This window comes from Coccinella septempunctata, chromosome 4, assembly GCF_907165205.1.
Source record: "Coccinella septempunctata chromosome 4, icCocSept1.1, whole genome shotgun sequence".
Classification (NCBI taxonomy): domain Eukaryota; kingdom Metazoa; phylum Arthropoda; class Insecta; order Coleoptera; family Coccinellidae; genus Coccinella; species Coccinella septempunctata.
Window position 1 is genome coordinate 22096734 of NC_058192.1, and position 13096 is coordinate 22109829.

The following is a 13096-nucleotide window of genomic DNA, read 5'->3' on the forward strand; positions in this document are numbered from 1 at the left end:
TCAGGTGTTATGCACTTGGATACAAATATTTATGAACTTGTGTTCAATATCTAATCAATTAATTGCTCCATTGATGGAGATAATCTACATAAAGGTTTACAAGAATTGTTTCATAACAAAGCTATTTATACTTTCATAATTATTGAAGGAAAAAGTTTCAATAAAAAAAATGTATAGCTAAAAACTTTATTCAATATCAATTTGGTAGAAACACTTCAAGCTTAAATATAAAATCAATAAAGTCGTTTAAATTCAGCCTCTTTAAAATACATATACATTATAGATGCCACAGCAAATATATTAGAAATAAAAATAAAATATTTCATTTTATACCACATCAAGCCTGAATCATCAATGAAAATTCTATTGTGATTTATTTATTCACATCGTAAAATTTTGAGTGAAATCATATTCTACTGTTGGAATAACAGATTGCATAAACTTCAAAAAAATTATGAGGTACATATGAACACCTAATTCGCCTCCACCCTCCATAACTGTGGCTATAATATTCTTCATCACATCAGCATGCCTGAAAAAATTGGAACTTGTTATCAACGATGCATTGCACTGATTTGACGCATCGATGGAAAAAAACTGTAAATAGCAGACGCTGGGCAGTACGAAAGTTGACCTAGCTTCGACCTTGACGGTCACCTTGACATTTGACATACTCAAAAGAAGGTGGATCATATTCAAAATATGCGAAAAAATCCGCAATCCAACAGATAAAATTTTAGATGGGAGGTGAGATTTTAGGGATGCCCGATCACAAGCAGTGGAGCATCCAGAATGATATTATGGGAGGGGGCACTCAGTTTCTGCAGGTGAGGGGCACACGTAGGTGCATGCTTGATGAAAGTAGCTCCGGAGGCGTTTTTTAAGGTAACACCACAGATTACAGAGAAATCTCTGTAATCTGAGTGGACCAAAGACCTCCACTGTGATCTATCTAACGCAAGTTGTTCCCAGTTATGATTAGCATCAACTGAATTTAGGGATTGATGCAGTATATCCTGAAACCGCTTATACTGGCCTCCTGGTTTCCGAGCTCCCTCTGTGAATTCGCCATACAGAGCTACTTTGGGAAGTCTTGTGTCTTGCATCCTCAGAATATGGCAGCTCTATCTGAGTCGGGCTCTCGTTACTTGAGTCTCAATTGTTGTACAACTCGCGTGCTGCAAGACATCTGCATTTGAAACTTTGTGAAACCATCTGATGAGCATTATTTGTCTTAGATGACGTTGTTGCGTTTGTTAAAGCTGTTTAATATGTCTCCTGTAGGGTGTCCAGCTTTCGCTTCCGTCATAACTTCACATTTTCGTACTATATAGAATGGAATGCGCCAAATTACCAAGGCCAACAGAGTGCTAAAATAATAGTGAATGGAGTATACACGCTGGCGATATCGGATCGTTGTCGCGTCGCTGTTGCGTTGCTTTGGTGGGACAAGGCCCTACTAGCCAGAGTACGTACCACAAGCTCACGACAAGCGCACGACGGGACATTAATCTCGTTTTCCCCTTTTTTCCCTACCTTATCTTTAAGTCAAGTAGGTGGAAATTTGTACCACACATGATTGGTTTCCTCTGTATGACACGAAAACTGTCGGGTGTAATGAGATGCCGACAAAGCTTTATCGAATCCGATATCGATAAGTTCTCGATAGATTGTCGATCGATCGTGGTACCACCGCAGGTTTGAACAAGGTTTCGTAGTCAGTGCAGAACCCCTTTGTTGGTCCCATAAGTTGACGATAAGTCAACGTACCACCGTATTGAATATCGTATTGGTTTTATGAACCGACCCAAGCAGCGGTCATGGCTGACTTCGCCACAATATGTGAAATAATTTCGGGATATAGTTGTTCATAGACAGGCTATTTTGAAAATGTTCCAGCAGTACCAACGCATTTTAATTTTTCACTGTTTCTAAAAAAAATTTGTTATTTTGCTAAAAAAATTATGGTTTTGAGCTTTGCAGCACATAAAACCGAACCTGCTTTCAAAGCATAAACCTTCAATGTTTATTTGTGGAGTAATCCATGATTCATGTAATAATTGAAAGTTCAGTATTTATTAACAAGTACAATTTTGTTGAATGTGACCCTTATCTGTGATATCCATTCCCGATGAAAAAATGCTTTTCACGTTAGGTTGAAGAAATACGAATTTAGGCAATAAATAAAATTTACCCGGGATCGCAGTATCACGCGACTACTTCTTGTCGAGGTTATAGAAGGGGCCCAATCGATATATGATCATTAATATCATTTCGATAACGAGGCAATAGGGAATTGTAAAGTTTTTTTTCATGGGTGTTGCGAGAAGTTTTAGATAATGGGAGTTTGTTTTTTAAAGTTTGTTTAATCTAATATATAAAATTCTCGTGTCATAGTTTTCGTTACCATACTCCTCCGAAACGGCTTGACCGATTTTGATGAAATTTTTTGTGCTTATCCGGTATCTATGAGAATCGGCCAACATCTATTTTTCATCCCCCTAAATGTTAGGGGTAGTCCACCCCTAAATTTTTTTTTGTATTTTTTAGACAAAATTTTTAATTTCTATTTTTTTATGATACAACATACAAAAATACATACAATCCTCAATTTTCACCCTTCTACGATCAACCCTTATTTTTTAATAGCCATTTTAGTAATTTAATCATTAGGAAATTATTTATATGGCAAAACAACGTTTGCCGGGTCAGCTATCTATGAGAATCGGCCAACATCTATTTTTCATCCCCCTAAATGTTAGGGGTAGTCCACCCCTAAATTTTTTTTTGTATTTTTCAGACAAAATTTTTAATTTCTATTTTTTTATGATACAACATACAAAAATACATACAATCCTCAATTTTCACCCTTCTACGATCAACCCTTATTTTTTAATAGCCATTTTAGTAATTTAATCATTAGGAAATTATTTATATGGCAAAACAACGTTTGCCGGGTCAGCTATCTATGACAATCGGCCAACATCTATTTTTCATCCCCCTAAATGTTAGGGGTAGTCCACCCCTAATTTTTTTTTATTTTTTAGACAAAATTTTTAATTTCTATTTTTTTATGATACAACATACAAAAATACATACAATCCTCAATTTTCACCCTTCTACGATCAACCCTTATTTTTTAATAGCCATTTTAGTAATTTAATCATTAGGAAATTATTTATATGGCAAAACAACGTTTGCCGGGTCAGCTAGTTTAAAATAAATATTGCATTTTAGAATATTTTCACTGACAAATGAACCATGATAGTAAGGACTTAACCTAGAGGCACAAAATAAAAATTTACCTGCATGGATGTACAGAGGCCATTTTTGGCACACTTAAATGTGGATGAACTTCCATGGTTACCGTTTTCATTGCATAATCAGAACTTATATCTTGGTACAGTTCCTCAACTGTAAGCGGCTTTTGTTTCTGAAAATTTGAATGGTTGAGAACTATCAATCATAATGACGATCATTACCTCATCATAACCAGTTAACCAAAGCCTCGGAGTTTGGTAATATTTATCATAAGTGATGTGGAGATCATATGTACGAGTATGAATAATTTCATCTTCTTCTTGTGTTCCTTTTTTGACCACAGTTGGTTGCTCTATCACTCTTGTGGCCTGTACAAAAAAAAAAAAAAAAAAATGTATGAAGCCTCTTCATTTCCATTTTTTCATATTATGGTATCACAGGAGACTAGGAGATATTGTATCTGGTTTTGAATGTTTCAACTCCAGCAATTGCTAAGAATTAATAGGGTGAAATTTAAATTTATGGAGAATTCCAGTTGGATTACAGTAGAATCGAATGGGTGTGCACTAGTGCCGTTAAAGAATTACACTTGCACTTGCTCAAATCTGAACTATACAATGGTGCTTTAGGGAACGATTTCCAAACTCAAGTTCTTAATTAAATTATGGCATATTATACATTTATTTCTTCTTTTTCTGGTGCTGCACCCAATCTTAAAGAGAGCCCATGGGACCTACAGTCAACCAGCATGAAGTTGGAAAAATTCAGCTCGACTGCAAGTGAAAAGGGAGGACTTCCTTTGCTACAGGAATAGTAGGTGTTGAATTTCTTAGGTGTATGATCCAAAACTCAGGGATGTTGTGTTTAATGTGTAGAGCAGTTCTATATGTGCTTCAACAGCACAAAGGACAGCTATTACCATCATTCTATTTGAATCTTTATCAAGCAGGTGGCCACTTAGAGCACCTATACCAGACTCAGTTAATCAGTTCATCTCAAGGGCCAAAAGTTTTTCTACCTCAATTTTAGAAGATGGTCATCCAGTGAGAAGTCTCAATCCAAATCTAACTTGCCAGTTACCATCATTGAGAGTGCCAAAGGTGAGACTGTTCCACCAATGAAGAGTAGGTGCTGACCATGGTTTCGGTCTTATTTGACCACTACAGAGCAACACAACATGTTTTGGAATCGATGGTAAAATGCCAGTGGACACTTGGAAGTTATAACAATAACCCATCTCCATCTGGCAGGTAAGGATATCCAACTCAACCCTCTCCCAATGGCCTCATAAAAAGTTTGGCATATCTCCAATCGTTCCATAACTCATTCGCATGAGCCTCAAATGGCTATCAACATGCATGAAAGAAGGAACAGGGGAAAATGTTTGCTGTCTTGGCGGAAACCGTGTCCAGGAATCAAAATGATGAAATGAAATATCGCCTATTTATAGGCTAGAATAATTAATAATTGAAATTAATTCAGACAGATACCACCAGCTCATATAAACATAAACCGACTATTACATCGAGGAAGGGTAGGTGCTGATCACTGTTTCAGTCTTATTCAAGCTCATCAGAGCAACACACCTTCTCCTACAATTAAAAGGGGGTTGTGTGCAATTCAGTTTTATGGTTATCATAATAAGTGTATTTATATCACCTGTTGATCGTCTAACATCCCACTCTCCTCAAATGCTTCCATATCTTCAGCCTCTTCATCCTCATTTCCATCATCATCATCATCATCTTTGTCAAGATTTCCAAGTACAGAATCTGTCATTTCCGAGGGCTATTAAGCATTCGAAGAAACTCAATATTAGAATTAAATTAAATGAAGATAAACTAAAATACTGTAGTATAGCCATATGGCTTGGTTAGTTCTCTTTTAAAGATGCTCTATATTTCTTGTTCCTTTCTGAAAAATTACCTTAGATTCTAGAGTCATTTCAGAAACCTTATCCTCTAATCCAGAATTCTGATCGTAATGATGTGTATCTACCCATCCATCATCTGCATCATTTGATTCTATAACTCTTTCTAGATCTTCTGAATACTGCATATGTTCATATCTTCGGGAACATGGCACATTTCGAGTAATTAAAAACTGTTTATCTTTAGGTAGGTATGGCTTAGTCTTCGATTCATCTCCTCCTGACCATTGCCAAGTGGGACAATGATGTACCAAGTGATCACCAGCAGCCACAAACTCTTCAGGAGTAAGAACTCCAGTTTCTTTGAATTTTGATTCCTGTAAGGGTTATGGATGAAGTGATTATCTGCTCTAGTACCTATGCTTTGCTCAATAGTGGTGATTTAATGAGAGTATCAAGCTGATAATCTTTATTTCAATGTCATGATTATAGATAGAGATTTTACTGAGTAATCTGTAGGAGGCAGATTGAAATAGGGGTGAAGGACTATCCTTGATAAGAAACAAATGCTTCAAATTTGACGTATTCATGAATGGGCATGCAAAGCATTTTTGAATTTTCAGTTGGACATCCATAAAATGATTCAAGCTTCTGCCTCATTAGTAGAATTTCTGATAATTTTGAATGCTCACCTTTAAGACTGGTGTTAAATATTCCGCCACACCTAAAGCAGTGCCCTTTATGTTGTTAAAAACGTTCTGCATCTCGGATAATTTCTATTGACGATGTAACATAAGACTACGAGGACTACCTGTAATTAAACTGTTGAATTCAACGGAGTTAAATTTTCATTTCATAATAGTGTTATCATTTCATTCCTATCAAAATCAAAATTTCTGTTATCATTATCAATGTTCTTCTTCAATCAATTGATCAATATTGACAGAAAATTACCACATAGATATCCTCTGCAATCTGTGGAAAATTAATACATATTTCAGACTCAGATAGGATGCATCCCTTCAATCGAAGTATCGAAGGGACTCTCAACTCCTGCTCATTTGAATAACAACTCCAACGTCTCCAACTCCTGATGTGATTCTGTAAAGAGGCCGTGGGTGATTTCTGTAACGTCTCGGGGCCTTGGTCTATGTTTCTTGTTTCTGTAAACATTTTGACGTAGACTGTCATGATGTCATAACCTCACGTTCTTGCCTTCATCTGGCTTTTGCACTCCTGTCAAAAAAATGGGAATATCCGCTACAATATTGATATAAAGGTGTTTTAACGAAAAGTAGAAAGAAAAAGGCGATAAGCCATGACTGCAATTCAAAGACTGGATGATTTAATTCAATCTGTTAGTTTATACACCCGTAAAAGTACCCTTCTTCATTTTTATATATTCCCATTTTTGATATTTCATTCCTTATGGATCTATTTCTGGATAGGTATTCTTGGTCTTAACGAATTTTATGAAGGGGGATTAATTGTAGTTGCTGGAATAGGTTGTGCACAAATCTTATGTGTTTTGGCTTGCTATTGGTCAGTTCATGTAAATTGTTTTTTTACCTGTAACAAGGTGAGTGAGATTTGGTTGTAGATTGCCACAAATTGAATGAATTTTCATTTCAACAGGCATCTACTCCCCATATAGCTACAGTTGTGAAAGTAGTTCCTACACTGAACAATGGAAGTTCAGAATTGGTCTCACTTCACCATTCAAAGGTAGGTGAATATTATGTGGTTTAGTGGATTACTCGGTGGATTACATGCAACATATAACATTTAACATAAATTGTATTAAAAAAATCCCTGAATGAATTAAGAGATACTCGTAGTTATAAAATATTATGAAATTATAACAACTTCACCTTATTAGACAAAAGTTTAGCTGTCGTGCTATTCTTGCACATTAATAATTCCATTACTTTTGTCTTCAGGAAATCGAAGAAACAAAAATATGGTTCATATTTCAAAAAACAAAATATATTTGGGATTCTGATAAGAAAACATTTAGAGGAGTAGAATTCCCAATACATAAATCATTTAAGGAATATTTGTCAAGTAAGGGTTATCAAGAAGAACTAGATATACAAAAAGCTATTCAACATTATGGAAAGAATGAACTTGATATGGTAGTGCCTGAGTTTTCAGAATTATTCATAGAGAGAGCCACTGCCCCTTTTTTTGTTTTTCAAGTGTTTTGTGTGGCATTGTGGTGTTTGGATAAATATTGGTATTATTCAATTTTTACCCTTATTATGCTCGTACTTTTTGAGTGCACATTGGTGCAACAGCAGTTGAGGAACATGGCTGAAATAAGAAAAATGGGAAACAAACCATATAATATTATGACTTATAGAAACCGTAAATGGAGGTTGATGCCAACTAATGAATTGGTACCAGGAGATATAATATCTATCACCAGGACTTCAAAGGATAATCTTATTCCTTGTGATGTTCTGCTGTTGAGAGGTTCATGTATAATAGATGAGAGTATGTTGACAGGGGAGTCAGTACCCCAAATGAAAGAAGCAATTGAATTTTTTGATCAAGATAAAATATTAGATCCAGATGCTGACAGTAAATTACATGTACTTTTTGGTGGAACAAGAACTGTACAACATACACCACCTTTGAAGGCTACAAGTGGCCTAAGAGCTCAAGACAATGGTTGTGTTGCTTATGTACTGAGAACAGGGTTCAATACCTCTCAAGGAAAGTTATTGAGAACAATTTTATTTGGAGTTAAGAGAGTTACTGCTAATAATATGGAAACCTTTGGTTTCATAATGTTCTTATTAGTTTTTGCCATTGCTGCAGCTTGGTATGTGTGGCAGAAGGGAATAGAGGACCCAGAAAGGAACAGATATAAGTTATTTTTGGAGTGTACTCTCATCTTGACCTCTGTGATCCCGCCAGAACTCCCAATTGAATTATCATTAGCAGTAAATACTTCACTGTTAGCATTATCAAAACTTGGAGTATTCTGTACAGAACCCTTCAGAATTCCTTTTGCAGGGAAAATTGATATATGTTGCTTTGATAAAACTGGTACCTTGACTAGTGATGATCTGATAGTTGAAGGTGTAGCTTTAGCAGAAAAAGACTCATCAGTTACTGCTTTGAGTGATGCTCCAAGTGACACCATACAAGTTTTGGCTTCCTGTCACTCATTAGCACAGCTTGATGATGGTATGGTTGGTGATCCCCTAGAAAAAGCCACCTTGTTGGCTATAGATTGGAATTTGACCAAATCAGATGTTGTCATTCCAAGAAGGGGAAAAAATGCTGTTTTGAAAATATTCACTCGATTTCATTTTTCCTCAAGTTTGAAGAGAATGTCAGGTGAGTGTCCTTTTGTCTTCATGTAAAGTAGTCAGTCAGATATCCATAATGTGGATGCAGCTTAAGAAAGCTATGCAGATGACAATCACATGAACGCCATCTGCCAATTAGATTGTTCCTTTATTCATTTTTAGTTCATAGGATATATTTCGTTATATTAAAAAAATGCAGGTTTCATCGTTTTAGTGTCTGGAAAATTCAGCTTCATCGGATTACAAGTGTAGAAGTAATACATAAATGTTTAATTAACTATTTTCTGCAAAAAAGGAAATCATTAAATTACTCGAAAACCGGTGGATATAGGTATGGACTTAAAACATAGATACATGGAATGAACATTCAGTGCTACGAATGAGTAGTACACACATTCGATGTTTCTCTGTCTAGCGCAACACTAAGGCAGTGGCGTTTTATTGAAAAATTTAGATACTTCCTATCTATTCATACTGAAAATTGATGTGACAATGCTGTCCGGGTCAACTATCTCAATTGTGATTGGCAACACTAAGCAACTATCTCACTACATTCTTTGGGATGTTTATTTTCCATTCCATGTATTCATGTTCTAAGGGTACAGAGAAGTATTATACAATACAAAATGCAATGTAAGTTGTCTGAGTTGAAATATCAAAGAAGTTACTAATTTTCGATATAAGCGGCAACACTGCAGCACTAAAGACACTGATTTTTGAACGAAAGAGCAGTTGTTCTGAATCAAGAAGCAAATCTTTTCAATAAAAACGTATTTCTCGTTTTTCGGAAAACCACCATCGACCTTGGCCTTCCCTCTATTATATTCCGGTAAATTGAAAATAATTGAAATAATAAACAAATAGACATTGAAAAAAAAAATAATAAGACTAGATACAAATATAATGGAAGCGTTTTTTTTTAGTGATTGCTGGATATACCCCATCTGGGTCTACTGAAACTCATTATATATCAAGTGTAAAGGGTGCACCAGAAACTTTGAGATCAATGTTCAAGACCATTCCTGACAAGTACGATGAGGTTTATCTTGAATTGTCTCGTAGGGGTGCTAGAGTTCTTGCTCTGGGTACAAAAGAACTTGGAAAGTTGTCATCTCAAGAACTCAGGGAGATCAGTAGAGATGATGTTGAAAAAGATCTGACATTTGCTGGATTCGTCATAATTTCATGCCCTTTGAAAACGGATTCGAAAGCGGTAATAAAAGAATTGCAGAATGCTTCTCATAGAGTTGTGATGATTACTGGTGATAATCCATTGACTGCTTGTCACGTGTCTAAAGAATTGAAATTTACTAGTAAGCCAATTCTGAATCTTGTGAAGAATGATGATTGGGAATGGGAATCCATTGATCAAGATGTTAAATTTCCTTCAGAATATGATTATAAAACACTGACAAAGAATTATGATCTTTGCATAACAGGAGATGGGCTGTCTTACTTGAACACTAACTTCCCAGCATTCCTCAAATTGATTCTGCCCCATGTCACTGTATTTGCTCGTTTTGCCCCAAAACAGAAAGAATTTGTTGTTGTTAGTTTGAAAAACCTTGGTTATATGACTCTTATGTGTGGGGATGGAACTAATGATGTTGGTGCTCTGAAACATGCTGATTGTGGGGTGGCTATACTTTCCAATGCACCAGAAAGAATGCCTGATCTAAAAGAAATTAAGGAAAAAGAGAAAAAGCTCAAAGAAAATTCCCATTTGCCAGTTAGAAATAGATTATCAAAAAAGGAAGAACAAAAGGAAAAATTACAACAGAATATAAACCGAATGTTGAAAGAAATGGAAGAACAAGAAGGCCCACAAATTGTGAAATTGGGTGATGCAAGTATTGCTTCTCCTTTCACAAGTAGATTGTCATCAATTATGTGTGGTAAGTGGATATGACGTTTGAGTGTTCAAATATTTTCTTCATGTGGCGACCTATTCCACTTACTTCTTCTCAAGAAACCTGTTAGCTGAAGGAGCCAAAGAGGGAAATTTGGAATTTATTCCTGCTTAGATACACTTCCTTAAAGATGGCACCTGAAACCAATTTTTATTTTTTTTTAGAAAACAGAAAACTGACAGAAATGAAATTGAGCAGACATTCTATGGAATCGAGAAGGCAATAAAAATTTTTTTAGTGGTGTTCTCCTTTAATCGAAGGCAGATATCATGCTGACATTTAATTCAATTCAATTTTTTATTCCACTTTTCCCATATACATAACATAGGACCTATAGGGGGCTATGTTGCCCGTACATAGGGTGGCCTTTACAAACTAAAATATAATTTCCTCTCATACTTATTTATGTGATCCCGGTTTTTGCATTTATTTTATTCTTCTTTCACAGGCAGATATGCTGACATTACACCACAATTTTTTTTTATTGCACTCTCTCTCCTATAAAAAGTTTGCATTTCTGTCATTTTCCTGGTTTATAAGAAAAAAATTGAAAAGCAATTTTTAAATTTTTCTTGGAAACCAGAAAACTATGCCATTTGTAGGGGCTTGTGTCTAAGCAGGGGCTCCTAAAAAATTATGAAAGACTCACACAATGAATAGTTATTCATTGTCTGCCGCATTTTCAAATTAGTTTTTTTTTATTTCAGTGTGCCATATAATCAAACAAGGAAGATGCACTTTGGTAACAACATTACAAATGTTTAAGATATTGGCTCTCAATGCACTAATATTAGCCTATACACAATCAGTATTATATCTGGATGGCATAAAACTCAGGGATATGCAAGCTACATTGCAAGGGCTGCTGTTAGCAGCCTGTTTTCTTTTCATCTCAAGATCAAAGCCTTTGAAAACGCTTTCTAAGCAACGACCATTACCGAATATTTTTAATCTTTATACAATTATGACTGTTATGCTGCAGTTTATGGTTCATTTCTTATGTTTAATTTATTTAGTTCAACAGGCCAAACTCCAAGCACCAATGTGAGTTATTTCAACAATCTTCAGAAAATCATATTATATTAATTATTGATTTATAGAGTTGAGGAAACTGAAGAAATGAAGAAAATGACTGAGGAGGAGAAAGATGAACTGTTTGAACCAAATATTGTGAATAGTACTGTCTATATAATCTCAATGGCTTTACAAATAGCAACTTTTGCTATTAATTATAGGGTAATGATTTGGTAATCTTAATGCAAAATGCGAAATTTAGTTTTTTATTTGTAGGGTAATCCATACATGGAGAGCATAAGACAGAATAGGGCTCTTCTCTACAGTATTCTTGGTTCAGGAGGTGTTGTACTAGCTCTCACTCTTGGTATTTTACCAGAATTATCTGCTCAGTTCGAAATAATCGATTTCCCTCCAGATGTAAGTACATTTTGAAAATTACTCAAGAATAGGGAAAGGTGAAAAAAGGATTGTTAACAGTAGGAAATATTAAAATATACAGAATTTAAGCCTTTCATTGGTACATTTTTTAAATTTTGAACATTTTATGCCATCCTCAATTCATGAACGAAAAATCAAATTTTAATAATGGCTCTTATTTGCAGTTTCGAATTATTCTTCTAGAAGTCCTCTTTGCTGACTTCTTTTTCTCATATCTGGTGGACCGAATATGTTTATGGGTGTGTGGTGAAGGATAGTCCTATTTTACATGGAACACTAAGACTTGGACAAAGACTATAAGTTGATTGGGTTCTTTCGGTTGAAGCATCAAGCTTCTTGAGAATGTCATTCCACTTACTGTGAAGTAATTTTTGTTCAGTTCACAAAAATGATGTAGTAAATATTTGCAATATTTTTGTACATCAAATTAAGAATTCCATAAATCATGTGAATGTGACTGAGTTTATCTTTATTTATTAATAGAGAATTATTGCATCTACAAGTTTGAAGCTCACTTTCCTGTCATAGCATGAGCGCGGAGACACTTATTTATACATAAGAATGAAAAATCTTCGGAAATATAAATTTCATCTAATAACATTACAATTTCACTAAAACAGCGTGCATATTATTTAAGAGTTCCAGTTACTGAATTGCATAGGAAAATTCAGGTTAAATAATGTTGTGGTTTTACACAGCCTAGAATCAAGAGAGAAAAGAGACTTCAAGAACCTCTGTCTGCTAAACTTGTTTTCCCGTAAATCAGGCGACAGAAGACTGCTATTGTTAAAAAGAAAAGAAAAAATGGGGAGAACAGGTTCAGGATACCCCCATGTGGGTTCACACAGCCACAGCCGTCTATAGAGACAGCCTTTAGAAGGCTGTGACACAGCCAAGCATTAAGTCAACGGTAAAGAGCTAAATTTTCCCCTAACAACCTAACCTAACAGGAATATCCCAAATATGCCGAAGTTTGAGTTATCTATGCAGAAATTTTGGAAACTTTATGATTTTCTTTTGTTGTCAGGGATTGAAAATGGATCGAAAATATCACGGATAAAATAGGGGAAATTCAAAATTGCGGTACTATTGTACATTAGAATTTTTGAGATAATAATTTTTAGTAAGTAAAGAAAACTCCCATCCCAGGACCTTCACGATGTGCTGTCCAATTTGAAACTTGTGCTACATCATCACATCCGAAGGAAGTCATCTCTCACAATATTTCAGGACCTTGTTGTTTTTTCTTGTTTTGTAGCAGTAAAACAATAAAGTCATGT

The 13096-nt window shown here is 35.2% G+C and overlaps 2 protein-coding genes across 3 annotated transcripts; one reads left to right on the plus strand and one right to left on the minus strand.

Moving 5' to 3' along the window:
- Positions 1 to 172: 172 nt before the first annotated feature.
- On the minus strand, positions 173 to 6150 carry LOC123310870 (ubiquitin-like-conjugating enzyme ATG3). Of its 2 annotated transcripts, XM_044894554.1 has the most exons (7): positions 6086 to 6150; positions 5824 to 5942; positions 5188 to 5508; positions 4921 to 5049; positions 3483 to 3629; positions 3306 to 3433; positions 173 to 532 (listed from the first exon to the last, which is right to left on the minus strand). In XM_044894554.1, exons 2-7 carry the CDS (start codon positions 5893 to 5895, stop codon positions 382 to 384), a joined length of 948 nt encoding a protein of 315 aa, XP_044750489.1. In that variant the 5' UTR covers positions 5896 to 5942; positions 6086 to 6150; the 3' UTR covers positions 173 to 381. The 2 variants fall into 2 exon arrangements, with proteins under 2 accessions (XP_044750489.1, XP_044750488.1); XM_044894553.1 differs by lacking the exon at positions 6086 to 6150 and having other exon boundaries at positions 5824 to 6017.
- A 161-nt stretch (positions 6151 to 6311) lies between these two features.
- On the plus strand, positions 6312 to 12315 carry LOC123310869 (endoplasmic reticulum transmembrane helix translocase). The gene is made up of 8 exons (XM_044894552.1): positions 6312 to 6710; positions 6767 to 6856; positions 7072 to 8479; positions 9375 to 10346; positions 11069 to 11405; positions 11462 to 11597; positions 11652 to 11795; positions 11981 to 12315. The coding sequence occupies exons 1-8, from the start codon at positions 6450 to 6452 to the stop codon at positions 12071 to 12073; spliced, it is 3441 nt and encodes a 1146-aa protein (XP_044750487.1). The 5' UTR covers positions 6312 to 6449; the 3' UTR covers positions 12074 to 12315.
- The last annotated feature ends 781 nt before the right edge of the window (positions 12316 to 13096 follow it).

What these genes read in the sequence shown, in the direction of transcription:
- LOC123310870 (XM_044894554.1), bottom strand. Translation starts at nt 5,895, where the DNA reads ATGCAGAACGTTTTTAACAACATAAAGGGCACTGCTTTAGGTGTGGCG. An exon ending in AAATGACTCTAGAATCTAAG is followed by an intron (nt 5,050 to 5,187) that starts GTAATTTTTCAG and finishes AATGCTTAATAG; the next exon opens with CCCTCGGAAATGACAGATTC. An exon ending in GCCTCTGTACATCCATGCAG is followed by an intron (nt 533 to 3,305) that starts GTAAATTTTTAT and finishes CAATTTTTTCAG; the next exon opens with GCATGCTGATGTGATGAAGA.
- LOC123310869 (XM_044894552.1), top strand. Translation starts at nt 6,450, where the DNA reads ATGACTGCAATTCAAAGACTGGATGATTTAATTCAATCTGTTAGTTTA. An exon ending in CTTTTGCTATTAATTATAGG is followed by an intron (nt 11,598 to 11,651) that starts GTAATGATTTGG and finishes TTTTATTTGTAG; the next exon opens with GGTAATCCATACATGGAGAG. An exon ending in TAATCGATTTCCCTCCAGAT is followed by an intron (nt 11,796 to 11,980) that starts GTAAGTACATTT and finishes TCTTATTTGCAG; the next exon opens with TTTCGAATTATTCTTCTAGA.